This window comes from Cheilinus undulatus, linkage group 18 (genome assembly GCF_018320785.1).
Source record: "Cheilinus undulatus linkage group 18, ASM1832078v1, whole genome shotgun sequence".
In the NCBI taxonomy this organism is placed as follows: domain Eukaryota; kingdom Metazoa; phylum Chordata; class Actinopteri; order Labriformes; family Labridae; genus Cheilinus; species Cheilinus undulatus.
The window spans coordinates 5,745,074-5,765,233 of NC_054882.1; the positions used below are offsets into that span (position 1 = coordinate 5,745,074).

Sequence of the window (20,160 nt, forward strand, 5' to 3'; positions counted from 1 at the left end):
ACAGATGTCTTCTTGTTGAATCTCTTTATTGCAGCTCATGACTCACTCATGTCACTTCCAAACAGGCAGCATAAATAGTACGTCCGGGCCTTTATAGCCTCGCTCGCTGCGACCAAAGGTCGGCCCAGGTGCTGAGACAGGTGATTGTCTTTGGGTGGAGCTGTGGCGTCTTACCCAGCAGCGCTCGGGCGACCACACTGGAGGTAAATCTGTCAGTTCGAGTGTGATAGTAACCAAGCTGATCCTCCCACGTCACTGTGAGCAGCCGAGTTCAAAGGACACCAGCCCTGCCCTTGAGTCTGCCAGCGAGAGCGCAGCGCCGGTCTTTATCAGGTGGAGGTTCTGCTGGGAGTCGGCCACTGGTGCCTCGGTCAGCCTGGGAAACACTTTCTTCTGCTGGAGCTCGTCCACCAACCAGAGCCAAGATGCCCAAAACAGTAAGACCATGATCAAATCTGTTCACAAGATACTGAAATGTGCCTTTGAAATGTCTCTTCCTGGTCCAGATTTGTAAGGAATCTGGCTCTTATCTTTTAGGATTGTCTGTTTCAGCATTTGCACTTCATTACATCTGGAAAAACAGAACAAATTTGAGAGTCAAACATGTATATTAAGACCTTAAATCAAATCTTTTTCTGGGTTTGAGCTACTTCTAAGAGGCACCTTTCCTTCTTGGCATTTACTCATTAACCAAATGTAGAGTTTGACCCATGCTGCAGACATTCATGGCTGAAAAAGCACTAAAACCCGACATGATGACTAAGAACGGGCCTTGTGCCTTCTGTGGAAATGCCAAGCAGATAATATCTAACTCTGGAGGGATTTGTGTGAATAGGAAGTGAGTTTAAACCACAGAAACTCTTGATTGTGTTGTATAAAAGCTTTATTGTTCTCATTTGATGCTGCAAAGCTCTCAGGAATAATCAATTTTGCATAAAGAGTAAAATATGCCCTTATATTTTATTTGCTGTCAGGTATAAATGCCCTCAGGTGAAATCTTTTAATCACTCAGCATCAGTGTGATAAGATAGGCCTGCCTGGTCTTTGTGCCTACATCTCTATGCTAGATTGATAATCTAGAAGTTAACAGGTTATGAAGATATCTGCAACTTATAATCAAGCAAATTCATGAGTCAAGACAGCAGATAGAGCTTGTATTGTTCTAGAAAATGCTGAAAATATAGTAAAATGTTCACTTAGGCATTACATCTAGACAGTTTACACCTAAGAATGATTTTTTTTTGTCTCCAAAAAAGGACATTTTAAGCTTTCAAAGGCCCAAAATACTCTACAAAGTTGAGTGTGTGAACGTAATGATTGAATATAATGGATTACAGCAACTTTATGATGATTAGCACAGTCAATGATTAGAGAAAAGGTCATGCTTTGGTACCAGTGAGGAATGTTTCATGGAGTTAAGATTTATCTTGTGATTACAGAAACCCTCAAAACCATGGAGGTTTCATGAACCGATGTTCTAGTTTTTGTTGCCCAAGTTTCAGTGGGGGTTTTTATCTTTATGACAGCCGGGGTGTGCTCCAGTGTAGCTTCATAAAACGATTGTGTAACTCCTGCAGGCCCAGCCTGGCCTGCAGGAGGCGAGGGGTCATGCAGTTGTTGTGTGTTTGTCATGCTTTTTTGGAAAAAATCACAGCTCAATCCTTTTGTCATTCTTGGACATTTTAACCAAAATACTCTGGAGTCAGATTTAAGAGGCAGTTTGAGTTGTCTTGTTTGGAAAGATGTGTGTCCCAAAAGGCAACTTGGCAGCAGCTTGTATTTTGATATTTTAATCTGTGCAGCCTTGTGGCACCTTGCAAGGATAGTCCAAAGTCTAATGAGATAGTGAGCAATTATGGTTTATGAACAATCCACTTCACAGCTCCAGAAGAGGAATCCTTCACACCAATGACTTTATAACTTTGCTTTAAACTGAGAAGAAAAAGGTGTCTCAAATTTGAATGCAGCAATTCTGCAAAATCACAGACCATTTTACTAACATATGGGTTTACATATTAAGTTAAAAGGGTTAAAATCATGAGCTAAATGGGATAAATGTGTTCCCAAATAAACAATCTACCTCATCCTGTGACTAAATAACCTTTTTTACTGCAGGTCAACGTACGTGTCACCACGATGGACGCAGAGATGGAGTTTTCCTTCCATCCAAGCACGACCGGAAAGCAGCTTTTTGACCAGGTCTGTATGAGAGCTGTTTATAGTAATGATTTAATCTTCAACTAGTCATACTTGCTTTAATTCTCCTTGCACAGTTCACTTGTTGCAGCAACAGAAATGACTAGAAAGTAAACACAAATAAAAACATAAACAGGAATAGATAAGATAAACCCTGGACAGGTTCCAGTATTTAAACTCCACCATCAGGGTTCTCACCCACACTGGGCCCACATCACCTCTACCTAATCCACCTCCACTGCCTTCCAATTAGCTTCTAAGTACAAGATTCTTCTTTTCCGCTACCTCTCTGACATCCTTTACCCTTACACTCCACTCAGAGCCTCCAGTCCTTGGGCATTGGCCTGCTCTCTATTCCCAACACCAGACTCAGTACCTACAGAGACAGTCATAGCACTCCAGACCCGTTCTGTCATCTGTCTTCTTGTAAAGAATCCTTGGGTCCTGCAAAGGTGTCATGCACAGTACTGTGCAGAACTTTGAGGCATATTTAGACCAAAAATAGAGGCTCAGCTAGCCTGAGGACACCATGGGGCAGGAAGGAGGATTGACACAACCCAGGTTGTGCTCTGGATGTCCTTGCATCTTGCTAGGGAATGGGGAAATAATCCTTTAAAATAACAAAGTCCACACCATTGGGGCGGAGTAAGGGGTGGGTGAGGCATGTGGCATGGCCTAGGTCAGTGGTTCTCAACGTGGGGGTCCCAAGTCAGTGGCCAGATGCCTTCCAAAAAACAAAGAATACTTAAAAATGATTTCAAATTGTGTATTTCACCCATTTTTCTAAACAATATACACATAAAATCTGTTGAATGTAAAATAAAAGCATTGGTGAGATTTATGCTGAAATCAAAGTAAAGTTCAAAAGAATCCTTAAAATGGAAGTCTGCACATAAATGTTCTTGAATTTTCCCTGCTGTGTTTGACTATGCTTCAACCACCTTTAGGTACAGAAGGGGTCCCGGGTCTCTGGCATCTTTATTTTGGGGGGTCGTGGGCTGAAAAGTTTAGAACCCTGTCCTAGGGTACCTTAAAGTGGGTCATATGGTCACCACAAGCCCCTGGTTGTACTGTGGATGTCCCAAGTGCCCAAGACCTGCTGAATGGCTAAGTGTGGCCTGCAGAGTAAAAAGCACTTTGAGTTGGCAGATGTCCAGAAAAGTAGTTTATAGCCGTGGTTTTCAAACTTTTTTCCTAAGATCAAGCCAGAATCTCAAGGCACACCATATCCACGTCTATGTAAAACAGAAGCTTTAACTCATATTACAGTATTTTTAGTTGGTGTATAATTGCAGTGACAATGTATAGTTGTACAAATTCCCATGTTACACTTAGATTTGTCTCAAGGCATAAAACAGTGGTTAGCTCTGTTGTCTCACAGCAAGAAGGTTCCTGGTTTGATTCCCCATTGGGGCCTCACAAGGCCTCTCTGCGTGGAGTTTGCATGTTCTCCCTCTCCAGGTACTCCAGCTTCCTCCAACAGTCCAAATACATGCTTATTAGGCTGATTGGTGACTAAACTGCTTTACAAGAGTACCTGCTTGTTTGCCTCTATAATTCAGCCCTGTGACTAGTCCAGGATGTACCCTGCCTCTCGATGAATGATAGCTGGGATCAGCTCCCGCCCCCTGTTGTTAATGGATTATTATTCATTTATGTCTCACAGGTTTCCAGGACCATTGGACTGCGTGAGATCTGGTTCTTCGGGCTTCAGTTTGTCGACTCCAGAGGTATCCTCACATGGCTGAACCCTCAGAAGAAGGTAAGGTTTCCTAATCCAGTGTTTTTCAAAGAAGGTGTCCCAGCCCCTTTAGGGGGGTTGTGGAAACCTTGAGGAAAGGGAGGAAATATAAACAAAAAACAGCCCAAAGACCTAATTAAAACAAACTATTTTCTTTAAAAGCTCCTCTCATCTAGCGGTCACCAGGAAGGTCTGCACCTCCAAAGTCTTCAATGTGACAGCGCTAAGTTCTGACACTATTCCCTAAAAAAGCCTCAAATAGCCTTGAAATTACCGTCTCAAAAGCCACAGGACATATAAACATGGCATATTTTGTGTTTATCCATTCTTACTGCTGTTATACTTGATGGAAAGATTCTTTTGACCAACCAATGAACTGCACTGAGTCTAGTTTCCACTGACTGTTGCCTCTGCTCTCAGGTGATGCTCCAGGACCCAAAGAAGGAAAGCCCGCTTCAGTTCAAGCTCAGGGTCAAGTTTTACCCCGAGGACGTGACCGAGGAGCTGATCCAGGACGTCACCCGGAGGCTTTTCTTCCTGCAGGTGAAGGAAGACATCCTGGAAAGCAATGTGTACTGCCCTCCAGAGACCGCCGTGCTGCTCGCCTCATACGCCGTCCAGTCCAAGTACGGAGAGTACAACAAGTCCCTTCATCAAAAAGGTTACCTGGCCTCAGAGCGCCTGCTGCCCAAGAGGTGAGCCATAACTCTTTGACGGATAGTAAAACTGTGTCTGGGTATTGTGCAGTGTGAGATGCTGCAGCTTTTGACATGAATGCGCCTGTCTTAGCATTTTACTCATAGCGTTCACATGATGTCAAACAGTCACGGAATCACCTGCTACCAGGCAATAAGGGCCTCTTACTGCCAGACACTACAGAGAACATGGTGGTCTACATTACCACATCCATGTTTAACCCACTTTTAACTAACATTACAATGCCAAAACAGTGACTGACAGCTGTCAGTGATCCTTATCTATTTTTAGCCTTTTTTAAACAATATTCTTTCTACTTTTTTGCCCTTCTTTGCCATGTTTAACCCATTTTTGCTACTTTTTAACCGCTTTTCACCATTTTCTCTGCCCATTTTTGCCTGTCTTAACCCATGTTAGCACTTTTATCCAATTTTTGCTACCCTTTACCTGTTTGTTCCACTCCTACAATGTTTTTTCCCAACTTTTTCTCATTTTTGCCACTTTATAACCACTTTTCACTATTTTTTTTCACCCATTCCCCCTTTTAGCCTTTCTTTACACATATTTAATATTTATATCCCATTTCTGCCCCCTTTCACCTATTTTTTCCACCTGTAAATGAGTTTTTGCCATTTTTTAACCATTATTCCCAGCTATTTTTGCCTTTCTTGACCCCTCTTTGCCCATATATCAAATTTTTGCTTGATAAGTAATGTTAACTAGCTAATGTTTGCTAATGAGCTCACACCTATGCTGTAATGATGAAAAATTCTTACTCTTTACTTCCTATTAACCAGCACTACAGCGTGTTCCAAATTATTATGCAAATTATACTTTTCTCTGATTTTTTAAAATAGTCGATGCAAATGACAGTCACTATAATTTTCAAGTCATCAACTGTTGCGTATTTCCAATGTTATTGAACAAACCTCCCAATGATAACTATATATTTTTTCAAAAATCAAAAAACTCAAAATGCACTGTTCCAAATTATTATGCACGACAGAGATTCAGAACATTTTATAGGTTGTAAAGACAGTAACTAATAAAAACAAGTGCACAGAGTGAAGATTGTGCAATATGTATAGTGTTTTTATTATAATGAATTTTTAGAATGCATTAATTTTGTATAATATTGTTATTTGTTTGCTGGTATTGTTGTGCCTGATGATGTGTTGTTGTGCCTGATGATGTGTTGTTGTGCCTGATGATGTGTTGTTGTGTCGTTGTGGCTGTGTCGTTATGGTGGGGGCATCTATGGAGCAGCTCCTGAGTCCAGGACAATTTTCCCTGAGTGGGACAACAAAGTATATTTGAATGATTGATTGACATGGACAAAAAATAAAACGAAATTAATTGACACTTTAGTCAGCAAATAAAAAACAAGACGAAAATGTTTGACAGAGACTTTATCCAATCAGAGCTAATTTTGTCATGTAGAAAGTAGGGGCAAGTTAGGCATATATCCAATCACAGCTACTTTGGCTGTGTGGAAAGGTGGGATGAGATACGGGGGAGATCCAATCACAACTGCTTTTGCTGGGTGGTGGTGCAGTAAGTTGGGGAGAGATCCAATCAGTCGGTTAAATTTACTGTAAATTTCGTCAACTAAAATGTTGGGAATTTTCGTCAACTAAAACTAGACTAAAAGTAAAACAATTTTAGATGACTAAATTATGACTAAAACTAAAAGATTTTTTTTTTTGGCAAAAGACTAAAACTAAAACTAGATTAATAAGTGCTGTCAAAATTAACACTGCATTAGAGAGGACTGGAGGGCAGTGCCAATGCTGCACCAGTGCCATGCCAGGCCATAGCAAGTATATATATGGTAGAAAATGTGTGTGTATTCATCATTTGCCAAATTAGCATCATAAACAGGAGTTCTGTCTTCACTTTCTGAGTATCTTTAAACAGGAAGTCATGCTGCTGGACATAGACTTTTATCCTGAGGAATTTATGATAGATTTTCAATCATCACAGCACCGTGTTCAGGATGGTCAATAAAACAATACCATAGCCTATTTACTGATATCTGTGACATAGTATTACCGTATTACTACTGTTATTGTCAAGACCAGTGTTAATTTTGGCAGCTGTTTTTAATTTTAGTCTTAGTCTCTAGATAAAATGCCTTTTAGTTTATGTCAAATATTAGTCATATCTACCCTTGTTGGTTCTAGTCTAGTTTTAGTCATGAAACATCCTCACATTTTAATCTTTCCTTTTAGTCCAAGCGTTTATTTTCTTGCCTAAATCTGGCACCAAATTATGTTAGTGTGTTCTCTGCCCTGTGCTAAGCCTGGGGTTCCTGCTTTCTACAGCTGAGAGGCAGCAGAGCTACAGCTGCATTGTTTTTTTTTTTTTTTCTTTTTTTAGATTTATTTTTTGGACATTTTTGTGCCTTTATTAGGTAGAGGAGGACAGTGGATAGAGCTGGAAACAGGGTCAAGAGTCGGGGAGAGACATGCAGTAAAGGGCCTCAGGCCGGATTTGAACCCGGGCCGCCCGCGTACATGAGGCGCGCCTTTAACCACTAGGCCACCTGCTCCCTAGCTGCATTGTTTTTTGACAGATTTACCCTGAGTAGAGAAATATCATGGATTTTGAATGTCCGACGAAAACTACATTACATTTTAGTCTAGTTTTAGTCATCTTGATGAAAACTAAACTTACTTTTTGTCAGTTTTAGTCATCAAAGATCTATATTTGTTCATTTTAGTCAAGTTTTTGTCATGGAAAAAAAGGCTGGCGACGAACATTTTTAGTCATAGTTTTAGTTGACGAAATTAACACTGGTAAAGACCAAACTATACGAGACCAGAGTGCACAGATGCAAAGACAAGAGCAGATTTTTGGAGGTGGAGACCGAGACAAAAAACAAACAAACAAAAAAAACATCACAGCGTTGAACAGTAAAGAGCACTCTCTTTTTAATTTTAGTTTGCTTCCAGATAAATTTGACAGCAACAAACAAGGTGTCTGTAACTCTATTTTCAAAAAACCATGATGCAAAAATCTCAAATCATAGCAAATTTGTTAAATTAACCTCCTTTTAAAAATAAATCCTTGTATCTATTTAAAAACCACCGACAAGTCTGGGATTGTTTTAAATATCTGAAAATTTTATGTTTATCTAGATTGTGTCTGACACATAAGGCCCTAACAATATGCAGTAACAAAATACTCAAAAATAGGGGTTCACCACCAAACTAAAGACTTTGACTGATCCTGATTGAAACTCTCAACTCTGGCCATTCTGAGACCAAGACAAGGGCGAGTAAAAATGCTCTTGATTCTATGACAAGACAGAGACATTCAAAACTTGGTCTTAAGACCGTTCTTGAGTACTACAATACTCCGTTTTACCACTCATTCCTATTTTGAATTGTGTCCCTGTGCTATATAAGGGTCAAACATGGCAAAAATTTTAATAACTCCATGGTTTTGAAGAAATGGTTTTGAAGTATTTTTCATTTCACAGTATTTAGCGGGTTCTCATGCTCCATAATCACCCTGAATTCCCACCCTTACTTTAACTTATATCTTTGAGCAATAAGCATCTTTTTCATGCAGCGAACATAATTATTTTTTTACTTCCAATATTTAAAACTGGTTATATTTAGTAGAGACAGAAGCAGTAAATAAGTAAAATTCTGTGGAATCCTTGCACCCTCATCAAAAAAGTCTGGACACCAGACTATCGTGTTTCATCATGGGCATTATAGGCTCACTATGATCAAAAGAAGAGGTATGATGCATGACTTAGCAGGTATCTTCATTGTTTAACTGATTTGTCCTCTTTCCCCCAGAGTGCTGGATCAACACAAGCTATCCAAGGAACAGTGGGAAGACAGGATCCAGATTTGGCATGATGAGCACAAACACATGCTGAAGTAAGTGATCGATAATTTGAGAAACGCTGTAGTTTTGATTCACCCTCAGGATGATTGTGTTTGTGTGTTTTCTTCTATGTTTACATCTGTTTTTATAATCCTGACCAGGGAGGAGGCCATGATCGAGTACTTAAAGATCGCTCAGGACCTGGAAATGTTTGGCGTCAACTACTTTGAGATCAAGAACAAGAAAGGCACAGACCTGTGGCTGGGAGTTGACTCTTTGGGACTTAACATCTACGAGAAGCAGGACAAGTAAAGCAACACATCTGTGACATAATTCATTGATTCTGCACTGCTGAGCTTCTGTTAACATCATAAATGCGGGATTATTGACGAGTTGTAGCCGAGAGAGAAACACACGAGCAGTCATCGACCTCCTCTACCTCTCCTTCCAGTGGGTCAGGATTTAAATAACATTTGACCGCATGGCTGTTGTTTTTAGAGGCCGTTGACCTAATTCTCTCAATTTAACTACAACATGAGCACACAATGTCTCACAGTGATCAAACTAAATGATTGAACTCTGTTTAATTTGTCTGATTGTCCTTTTTCTTCCAGGCTGACCCCAAAGATCGGATTCCCCTGGAGTGAGATCAGAAACATTGCTTTCAATGATAAGAAATTCATCATCAAGCCCATAGACAGGAGATCTACTGTGAGTATTTTACAACCACAGCTGCAGCTCCACTCATTAATAATTTAAAATAGTAATAACTTTATTTATGAAGCACCAATAAAAACAAGGGTTTACAAAGTGCTTTGACATGGTTAGCAACAAGGGCAAAGCAACTAACAAAAGACAGAGACAATGAACGGTGATGCCCAAAAACATCAACAGAACCCAGCAGTTCAAGAACCTGAACAGAAAACATGATGAAGATAATAAAATAACAGCATCAGAACCTAGATGTCACATGATACACAACCATGATATAAAACACATCATTAGTGTTCAGGTGTTGTAAGAGACCATACAAACTAAGACACCAATGGTCAGCAGAGCACAGGCATCATAGGAACCATAAAAACAATAAAAACATATAGAGACCCAGGCAACACAGGTTTAGACCAAAAGGACCAAAATGTAAGAGTGCACAGTTAAAAGAGACAAAAAGAGGTAAAAAATAAGAGAAATCAAAACATTTAAAGGAGGGTAAAAGCAATCAGACGTGATAAGAGAAGCAGAACAAGAGCCAGTAAAAACGGTAAATTTGTAATGAAGGGGGAAAAATCTGTTTAAGATAAAGCTCTATACAAATGAGGCATTAAAACTGATAATTTAAGAGCAAACAATAAAATGGACAGAAGTATTAAAAGGGTTAGGTAAAAAATGAAATGAGATAAAAGAAGAGTAAAAATAGGAATGAATCTGTTAAAAGATAAGAACCAAATTAAACCATTTAAACCAGTTAAGAAGACGACATCACATAAAAGCAGAAGTGAAAAGAAGTGATTTAAAAGAACTAACTGATTCTGCATGCCTTATCTCCTCAGGTAGGTCGTTCCAAAGTCCAGGAGCCCTGATGGAAAATGCTCGATCACCTTAAGTTTTAAGTCTTGACTTTTGAACGACCAGGAGATTTCCACCTGAGGATCTAAGGCTGTGGGCTGGGACATAGGGGATTAAAAATTTTATTATATTTTGGAGCCAGACCTTTAAGTGCCTTAAATGTAACAAGTAAAATCTTAAAGTCAGTTCTAAAACTAACAGAAGCCAGTGTCAAGATGCTAAAATCGCAGTGATGTGATGTGATGTCGTCTGTTAAAACCAGTAAGAAGCCTAGCTGCTGCATTTTGTGCCAGAGGAATTTTTGGCTGATACCTGACAGGAGAGAGTTGCACTAGTCCAGATGGGAAAAAATGAGAGTGCGGATTACCGTTTCCATATCTGACTGGTGGAGAGTTGGTTTTTTTTTTTTTTTTTGGGCAATTGTGTGTAAACGAAAAAAAAAAGCATGACTATAACTTTATTGATGTGTGTAATGAAGGTGAGAATGGAATCAAATTCTACTCCTAAATTTCGGGCTGTTGATTTAATATTAGATGACCATGGACCAAAGCTGCTTGTGATTGTGTTGGAAGAGTTTTGAATATTGCAAAGAATGATTTTGGATTTGCAGTTATTGAGTTGTAGGAAGCTTTGTGCCATCCAGCAGTTGATATCATTTAAACAGTCTGTAACAGCAGCTAGACTTCTAGGGTCCTCAGTTCTCAGGGGCAGGTATATCTGTGTTGTAAAGATTGATAGATTCATTGACAGCCTTTATTTATCTATTTAAACCATAGTGATTACTGCACATTTTAGCACAGATGGGAAGATTCCATCCCATGATTTTCTGCTATCTTCAAATGTAATATTCAATTTTATGCAGATGATACTATCTTATAAACATCCAAACCTCATTTATCACAAATACAAGCTTCTCTCCAGCCTTAAGTTCATTTTGTAGGTCCAAAGTCCTGGCCAAAAGTGTAACTGATGTTTTTATTTTCAATGTTTTCCCTTCAGGATTTCATATTCTTCGCCCCACGTTTGCGAGTGAACAAACAGATCCTGGCTCTCAGCATGGGAAACCATGAACTGTACATGCGCCGGCGTAAAGCTGACACCATTGAGGTGCAGCAGATGAAGGCCGAGGCCAAAGATGAGAGGTTGAGGAAGAGGATGGAAAGGTAAGAGAGGAGGTCATCAATGTATCGAATAAGAAAAAGAAGAAGTGTGATCTGAAAATGTCACTTGTTTTCTGCAGAGATCAGCTGGAGAGCGAGAAGAAGAGGAGGGAGAACATTGAAAGAGAGAAGGAGAGCATGGAGAAGGAGAAGCAGGAACTGCTGATGAGGCTGTACGAGTACGAAGAGACGACCAAGAGAGCAGAAAGAGGTGAGACAGGCAGTATTTATCCTGACAGGAATCAGCATAGAGATCAATGTGGAGAGGTTAGGGGAGAGTTCTTACTTCAGCTGATACCATGGCTCTGCTGACCTCTTCTGTTTCTTTGCTTTAATTACAACAAACAAGTTTTTAGAGAGTGGGTGAGCAAGAAAAGTTTAGGTTTGGGCTTTTAAACAAAGTGATTCTTTGTTTCAACTGATTAGGAAATGTTTATATTTCATATGCAGTCATCCAAGTTGTTTCAAAAACTCTACAACCCCAATTCCAAAAAAGTTGGAGCATTTTGTAAAATTTAAACAAAATGCAATGATCTCAAAACCCCATTTTTTCTTCAGGAACCCTTCCAGAAATCATTGCCCGTCAACACGGTTCACCGTGTCATCCACAAATGTAAGTTAAAGCTGTGTCATGCATAGAAGAAGCCATATGTGAACAGGATCCAGAAACGCTGCTTTCTTCTCTGGGCCAAAGCTCTTTTAAAATGGACTGAGGCAAAATCAGATGAATCAAAATGTGAAATTCTTTTTGGAAACCAAGAGTCTGAATCCTGCAGACTAAAAAAGAGAGGGTCCATCCAGCTTGTTGTCAGAACACAGTTTAAAAGCCTGCATCGCCAATGGTATGGGGTTGCATTAGTAACTATACAGCTTACACATCTGGAAAGGAACTATCAATGCGGAAAAGTATAGAGGTGTTAGAGCAACATATGCTCCCATACAGACAACGTCTCTTTCACGGAAGGCCTTGCTAAACCACATACTACATCTGTCACAACAGCACAGCTTCACAGGAAAAGACCTTTCACCAACAGAACACATTTGGAGCATCTTGGAACAAAAAAATCTGACAAAGAAGGACTTTTGAGCAGCATCAGACAAGGATGAGACAACATTCCTCCCCCAAAACTCCAGAAACTGGTCTCCTCACTCTCCGCTGATAGGCTGTTATTAAAAAAAGAGGGGATGCTCCCCAGTGTCCCTACTTTTTTGAGATGTGTTGCTGCCATCAAATTTAAAATAAGCTCATATTTTTTACCAAATGGTAAAATGTCATAGTTTCAACATCTGACATGTTGTTTATGTTCTATTGTGAATAAAATATGGGTTTATGAGATTTGTAAATTATTAAATTCTGTTTTTAATTTACATTTTACACAGCGCCCCAGCTTTTTTGGAATTGGGTTGTAAATATGTAACAAGACACTAAGATTTTTTTGGCTATTTTGCATTTTGATAAATATTGCATATTCCTTCTCATGAAAAAATGCATATACATTAACTCTTTAGTGCTTTAAAACAATGAATAAATACATTTGATTTAATTGTAAAAACAATTAAAACTCTGCACTTTTCACTACTTTAATCATCAAAGCTTCAGTCAGAGTTACTTATTTTTAGCCATGTGTCGTACATTTTATGTATTTGTTTCTGCCAACTTTGTCCCTTAGAGCTCCAGGAGCAGCTGGACAGAGCCATGAGGCTGGAGGAGGAGAGGAGGAGGGTGGAGCAGGAGGCGGCCCGGCTGGAGGCTGAGAGGATGGAGGCCATCATCGCCAAGGAGGAGCTGGCCAGGCAGGCCGAGGACCAACTAAAGAGCCAGGAGCAGCTGGTGGGTACACGGTGCAAGAAATCCTTCACGTGAGAAAGTCAGGCGAGAAAAACAGTCATTACAAAATAAAAAGCTCATACATGCCGGGTAAACACTCATTAGCTGTTTGATATAATCCATGCTGTGTTTGGAGGATTTTCCTGCTTTGACTGGGATTATATTCTCTTAAAGCTTGAGAAAATCCACCAGGACTACTTTTCCTACTTTAAAATTCTTCAGAAAAAGTCACTTTATCAGTGTATTATAGAGCTAAAACAGTGATGATAATTTATTGGTTATTTTGTCCATCCATTTATTAATGTCCAGATAATTGAGGTTAGCTGAGGTGAACAGGTGTCTCTTCTTGGGGTGTTTCTGACATCACGGTTTGTACTTCTTCCTCCTCCTCCCCGCAGGCTGCAGAGTTGGCCGAGTACAACAGCAAGATCCTGGAGCTGGAGGAGGCCAAGAGAGTCAAAGAGGAAGAGGCTGAGATATGGCACAGCAAGGTGAGTCTCCAACACACCTTCAAAGGACGTCCAAGCTCCTTAAAGTCACAGGGAGTACCTGGAAAATGTCGGAGCGCATCTCTTACATGTCACTCCTTCTGATCACAAACTTTTTAGTTTTCTGACTGCACTCATTTTTCTTTTATCTCATCCCTTTTTAAAAAAAGTTTAAAAACGTAAGATGGATCAGAATGCATAGATCAGAGAAAATGTGTTAAGACTATATTTTCTCTTTTTCTATCATGCTGCTGTTTTCTGCCATCACTTGCACCAAAATATAAGGACTCACAGTGCTGTGCAAAGGCCTTCTCCTTATGTATGAGTCACTACATTTATAACTGTAAGGTTGATGGACTCGAGCTTGTCTAGAGCTTTTCAGGAACACTCAAAGCTTGTTTTACTCTCACCCTTTTGCACCAAATTCCCACACTCATGTTAGTGGCTGTATGTGAAACGCCCATTAGTATTGACAAGGGGTGCAGCAATGCATCAATTTAACAGCGGTATCATCGGATATCAGCCCTGTTGACAGTGCTGACATTGCAGCATGAACAGATATCAGTTGCCAGTGTTTATCTGTTTTGTCCAATCGAATTAGTGCTTGCCTCAAGCACACCTATCTGAATCAAAGAGATTTTGAAGAAGAAACTACCTGTTGGACAAAGTCTGATCTATTTTCATGATCAGACACAAGAGAAAATGTCATAGTGGGAGTTTGACACTAGAAGAAATCATGGAATAAACATCAGTGACGGCAACTAAATTGTAAAGTTGTCGCTGTTATCCTTTATTTCCATGATCGGCACATCTCTACATTAACTAATCCCACTTATACACTAGGGGTGGGAGAAAAAATCGATACAACATAGTATTGCGATATTTTCTCTGGTGATATATCGTATCGTATTGTCCACCAAGTATCGATTTTTTTTTTTCAAATTAATTGCTAATATGCACTGAAGTCTATGATAAAAAAAAATAGCAACCGTTGTTTGGACAATTGTTTATCGGCAGGTCAGCAGAGGTGACGATCATAGAGCAGGAGAAAAGTTGGTACAACAAACATGGCAGCACCAGGGGAAGGCCATTAGGAAACTAGAAAAGCACTCTGAGAGCGCAGACCTCCGCCATTAGCCCTATCCCCCAATAGTACAGAATCCTTTAAAAAATTCCGCCCAAAAAAATTTCTTTTGGCATGCCATTTGGTGAACTCTAGTCCAGATTTAATCTGAGTTTTCTCCAACAGTGGCTTTCTCTTTGCCACTCTCCCATAAAGCTCTGACTGGTGAAGGACCCGGCCAACAGTTGTTGTCTGCAGAGTCTCTCCCATCTCAACTCCTTCAGAGTAGTCATATGTGTCTTGGTGGCCTCTCTCACTAGTCTCCTTCTTGCACGCTACCTCAGTTTGTGAGGACGGCCTGACCAAAGCAGATTTACACATGTGCCATATTCCTTTATTTCTTGATGGTTGATTTAATGCTGCTCAGTGCCTTGGGCATTTTTTGCAACTGTCCAACTATCCCCTGACTTATACTTTTAAATAACATTTTTGTCTGAGTTGCTTGGAGTGTTCTGTTGTCTTCATGGAGTAATGGTAGCGAGGAATACTGATAAACCAGTGACTGGACCTTCCAGACAAAGATGTCTTTATATTACATTCACTGCACTCAGGTGATCATTTCACTAATTGTGAGACTATGAGCTCTAATTGGCTGGAACTCTATTCAATTAGGTCAGTCACTTTAAAGGGGGTGAATATTTATGGAGTCAGTTATTTTACATATTTTCAATTAATTTACATTAAAGAGGTTTTTTTTTATTTTTTTGTTAAAAAAGCTTAATTATATTAACCATGATAGATTTATGAAATGCACAAGAGGGTAAAACATCCAAGGGAGTGAATGCTTTTAGAGGCCTTTATGTATTAAGTTTAAGGTAAACATGCTGTTTTTTTCTGTGATGATGAATTAATTCTAAAAGAATTCAAAAACAAGAAAAGGTGTTGTACCTGAGATAATTGTAAAGATACAGTATTATGAGAAGACAATCTAAATGCATTTAATGTTATAGGAAAATGTGATAAGAATCAGACATAATGATGCATGTTTGTACCTGGAAGCTGTTTTTTTAATCTCATATTTTCCTTTATAAATTGTTCCATGCTAATTCCTACAATATGATTGCTTCTCGTACAGATCTTAGTCCAGCTTGTTCACTTGGAATGTCCCAGTTATCCAGACTAGACTAAAGTGTACTTCCTATGGTCTTTGTCTCCAATCAGGCGACTGAAGTCGAGGAGGATCTGTTAAAGGTGAAGGAGGAGCTGATCAGCGTCAGGACCTCAACCATCCCAGCTCCTGTGGCTGCCCCCCCTCCTGAGTCCTCCTCCTCCTCTTCCTCAGATGACGAAAGCGACCACGAGGTGCACAGCGATCACGAGGAGCACAGCGAGGTGAACAGCACCCACAGCGCCGAGCTGCAGACAGAGGGCATCCATGACCACCGCCTGGAGGAGGAGCGGGTCACGGAGGCCGAGAAGAACGAACGCCTGAGGAGACAGCTGCAGGTGAGTTCAGGGCCATAGGACACTACGCACATATGAACTAAAATGCTGTCCACTTGTTGCTATAGCTGCATCCATGATTATCTTATATTTTCACCGCTCGCCATCATGCTCACAGGACTGGCCCGGACAGATGGATGGACATCCTGATGGCTCTTGGCTATGGCCGGTGCTGATGTATAAAAGAAACACAAAAATAACATTTAAAGATTATTCAAACTAAACCATTAAAGATACACAAAAAGACAATACAGACATGTAAAGATTGCTTTGATTAGAAAATAAATAAAGAGTAACAATAAAACATGTATGATCACACCTTTATATCAGGATATGTGACGTAAAGGAAAGTAAAACTTTCCAGGGAACTATAATGTGGGACTACCTGCAGAAGCAGTTTCTGTTTAGTATTGTAAATATAGTAAATAGAATAAATAATGCCAGAAATATAAACAAAGTTATTGTGAACACACACCGCTGATGTCAAACTCTGTACATCAAACATCAGTAAGACCAGACTTTCAGATATATTTATCTAAAGGGGGGCTCAGAAATCTGGAGACACTGTTTTAAAACTTTTCCTCACAGTTTCATTTTTAGGTCAGTTTTTCTTATGTCACTGTGTATTTTAAATAATTCTGCAGATAAACGATATGGCCGAAGATCTAAAAAAGGAAAAACAGTTCAGAAGCTTAAAATGTGTTCACTTATCTAAGGCATGATGGGAAACTTCTCCATCTGGCCTGCAGCATTTTGATCCATCACACAAAAAGAAATTTATCATAGACTGACTGGTGATGGACCAGAATGCATTGCAGCAACCAGACAGATTGTGTTTTGATGGAGAGAGCTTCACTTCTTCTGGAGAGCGAAAAAAGAGAAAGCAGCCCACGGTGAGATCGTGTTCATCAACTTAATTGAGAGCTCCAGTTTCAGACATTTAGGATAGAAAGATAGACCAAAGGACTGACATGACACCCGGATTTTAAACCTCATTTATTTAAAACAAACAAATATTACTGGGATACTTTGTTGTTAACTAACAACTAGAACTACAGCCTGGTGGTTTTACCCATGTGCAAAGTTTCCAGTTGTAAAGAAGAGGACCTGGGCTGTTTTCTGTGGTACAGATGTTATAGGCAAAGGCGGACCATGAGGCCTAATGACCTTCACCTTTGACCTCCAAAATCTAATTATTTCATCCTTGAGTGAGAGTGAACAGTTTTCAGAAAATCCCTCAAAGCCCTCTAAAGATATCATGTTCATAAGAATGACCTGAAGAGCAAGGGATGAACATGAGACCCATCAGCCTTGACCTTTGACCTCTTTAATCAAACAAGTACATCCATGATTCAGGGCAAGGCCACCCATAAGGGGTGGTTAAAGTAGAGAGCTTTCTGGGGTCCAGCTAAATGGGGGCCCATGGAAGTCAGGAAAATGATGGTCCATTGTAAAGTTAATCTGTGATAACCATATTTTATATTTGACCTGAATAACAACCACACTTACCAAAGAACCAAATAAAAAAAAAAGTTATTTTTCTATGCTGTTGTACAATAGAGCCGTTTTTAAGATGTTAACCACATTTGCTAATGTTCACATGTGGATGGGCAAATTGACTAAACCATTTGGAAAGTAACGTCAGACTTAAACTGAAATAAATTTAAAGGAAAAATAATCAAAGGCAAAAATTGGCAAAAGATGGGTTAAAAGAGTAAAAAATGGGTCAAGAAATGCATAGAGGGCAAAATATGTAAGAGAAAATGGTGAAAAGCAGTTAAAAAGTGGCAAAAACAAGGTAAAAGAGGTCATGACTACAGGATATCTAAATCAGACTTGGTTTTTGTGTACGGAGTTTGTGTTTTGTAGTTGAATAACAAGTATCTGGTCCATCTCCAGGCCCTGAGCGAAGAGCTCGCAGACGCCCAACACGAGACCAAGAAGACCCAGATAGATCTCCTCCACGCCGAGAATGTCCGAGCCGGCCGCGACAAGTACAAGACACTGCGTCAGATCCGCCAGGGCAACACCAAGCAGAGGATCGATGAGTTCGAGGCCTTGTAGGAAACCTTAGACACCCAACGATTTCCCCGTTCAGCCATGTTTGTAGTTTTAAGAGTCAACCAATCGATTTTAAAGACGGAGAGAAACATGCAGCTGTAAAAGTACATCCATGAGTTTTATTTTATTGGTTTAACGTTATTTTGTTTTGCATTGTAGCACTCAAACATCTCCAATGTGCTATTTGGACCCATTAAAACAAATAAGAAAGCTGGTGTGTTTCTGGCATAATATATGAACAAAGCTTCTTTGTAACCAAAGTGTTTTAAAAAAGGGAAATTTAGTATCATGACAAAGCTACATCAAACTGAAGTAGATCAGATTAGATTTATTCTAGCTTGTAGAAATGCAGTTTGCTATCATTTGAATTAATAACTTAAATAATAATTATCTTTTGAGTTCATGTTTTGCATTCATAATTTCATCAGAGTTAAAATAAACATCTTAATATTTTTACTTTCTGTCGAACTAAATGTCCAGAATCCCATCACAAAAAGGTTTTATTCTGATTACAACAATAATAGTTTAGAGACAAACTAAGAGTAGGTTGTTCAATTTTGCTTAATAATAAAATAAATCTATTAGTGAATTAATAAAATTGTTGTTTTTATTCATCAATAATTAGATCTTAATTTTTCAGCTAATCTAAAGGCTTTGTTTTCTTCAAACATGAACTAAACACAAACTGATGTTGTTCTCAGATTTTCCCTTCATGATGTCATGTGGGGAGTTAGCCCCACCCCCAGATTCAGTTGGCCCTCCCTGCTTGGAAGCAAGTTCCGCCCTCCTCTCCTGATCCTCCTCTTAACTGCCAGCTGAGAGAAGGTTTAAGAGAGCCACATCCATTAAGCCACATCCATATCCTGAGAGGGGTGGAGTCAGACAGTTCATTAACATTTAAAGCCACAGACACAGAAACAGCTCGTTCTGAGCAGGCCTGAAACAGAGGGGTTTTAGAGCTGCAAAAATCCAAAAGTGGAGTGGGTTTTTTAGCAACAAACTTCACAGGCATGTTTTGTGGACCTCTGAGACCCATATAAACTTGCTTTAAAAGGGTAAAATATGTGACCTTTAAAGGTCTACACTAAACCTCATCCTGGCACCTCAGGTCCTTACTGAGCACTTGCAGGGAATTTAGTAGAGACTTGCTTGCAGCCTGTATTGACTCCCAGGGGGCATTTGACTTGAGGAGTAGAGATGCCTTCTGGATGATTCTGGAGCTCTGCAGAATCCCATATCTGCTCATCCAGCTGATGTCTGCCCTGTATTCAGGTACAGAAAGTGCTGTGAAGTGTGGTGGCCACACCTCTGACATCTTCCCAGTGGGGGTGAGGCAGGGGTGCGTCTTAGCCCTTGATCTCTTCTGTTACCTGTATGGGCTTGATGATGGGTAACAGGGGAAGCAGATTACACTGTGGAGTGTCATTCCACAGTGTGTTAAAGTTCCCTCTGGATTTCCTATTAGTTGACAAACTGTGATAAAGTACCTCCTGGGTCCCCTTGCAGTAGATAAAACATGGAAAAGTGCCCTCTGGGTGCCCCTTACAGTGAAGAAAATGTTATAAAGTGCCCTCAAGGGTGCCCCAATATTGAGAGGGATCTGGCTACAGATTTAAGATGACCCCGCATGCTGCATCTGTCAGTATGAAAATGACATAATATGCCGGTACAACGTATCTCCCGTTTTATATATTTCTTAAATTCTTAATTCAACTGTATTCATAAATAAGGTCTGGCAGTGTCATTCATGAAATAACCACACCACAAACATCAGACCAAGCAACATTTAATATAGATGTATAACATGTTCAGACCTGTCTTAGAACTAGTTATAGGAACCCTGGCATGCTTAAGCTTCGTTAGCTTTGCTGGCTACATACTTAGCGTTACTACATAAGCCAATTTAGCTAATTTAGCTTAAGCAATGCATGCTTTAGCAAACGTAGCTAATGCTAACGTCCCCAAGTCAGCTATGTATGAAACATTGCTAGGTAGGTAACTGTGGTAGAATTGAA

At 39.8% G+C, this 20,160-nt stretch overlaps 1 protein-coding gene across 1 annotated transcript; it reads left to right on the forward strand.

The window, feature by feature from the left end:
• The first annotated feature begins 162 nt into the window (after positions 1-162).
• ezra (ezrin a) lies at positions 163-18,663 on the forward strand. Its single transcript, XM_041812425.1, has 13 exons — positions 163-437; positions 2,116-2,199; positions 3,863-3,958; positions 4,358-4,632; positions 8,446-8,529; positions 8,638-8,784; positions 9,091-9,187; positions 11,042-11,205; positions 11,283-11,413; positions 12,873-13,033; positions 13,429-13,521; positions 15,803-16,087; positions 17,984-18,663. Exons 1-13 carry the CDS (start codon positions 426-428, stop codon positions 18,146-18,148), a joined length of 1,794 nt encoding a protein of 597 aa, XP_041668359.1. The 5' UTR covers positions 163-425; the 3' UTR covers positions 18,149-18,663.
• The last annotated feature ends 1,497 nt before the right edge of the window (positions 18,664-20,160 follow it).

Bases quoted from the DNA above. Each gene is read 5' to 3' on its own strand.
- ezra (XM_041812425.1), top strand. The intron at 8,530-8,637 runs GTAAGTGATCGA...AATCCTGACCAG, and splicing joins GAGCACAAACACATGCTGAA to GGAGGAGGCCATGATCGAGT. The intron at 13,522-15,802 runs GTGAGTCTCCAA...GTCTCCAATCAG, and splicing joins CTGAGATATGGCACAGCAAG to GCGACTGAAGTCGAGGAGGA.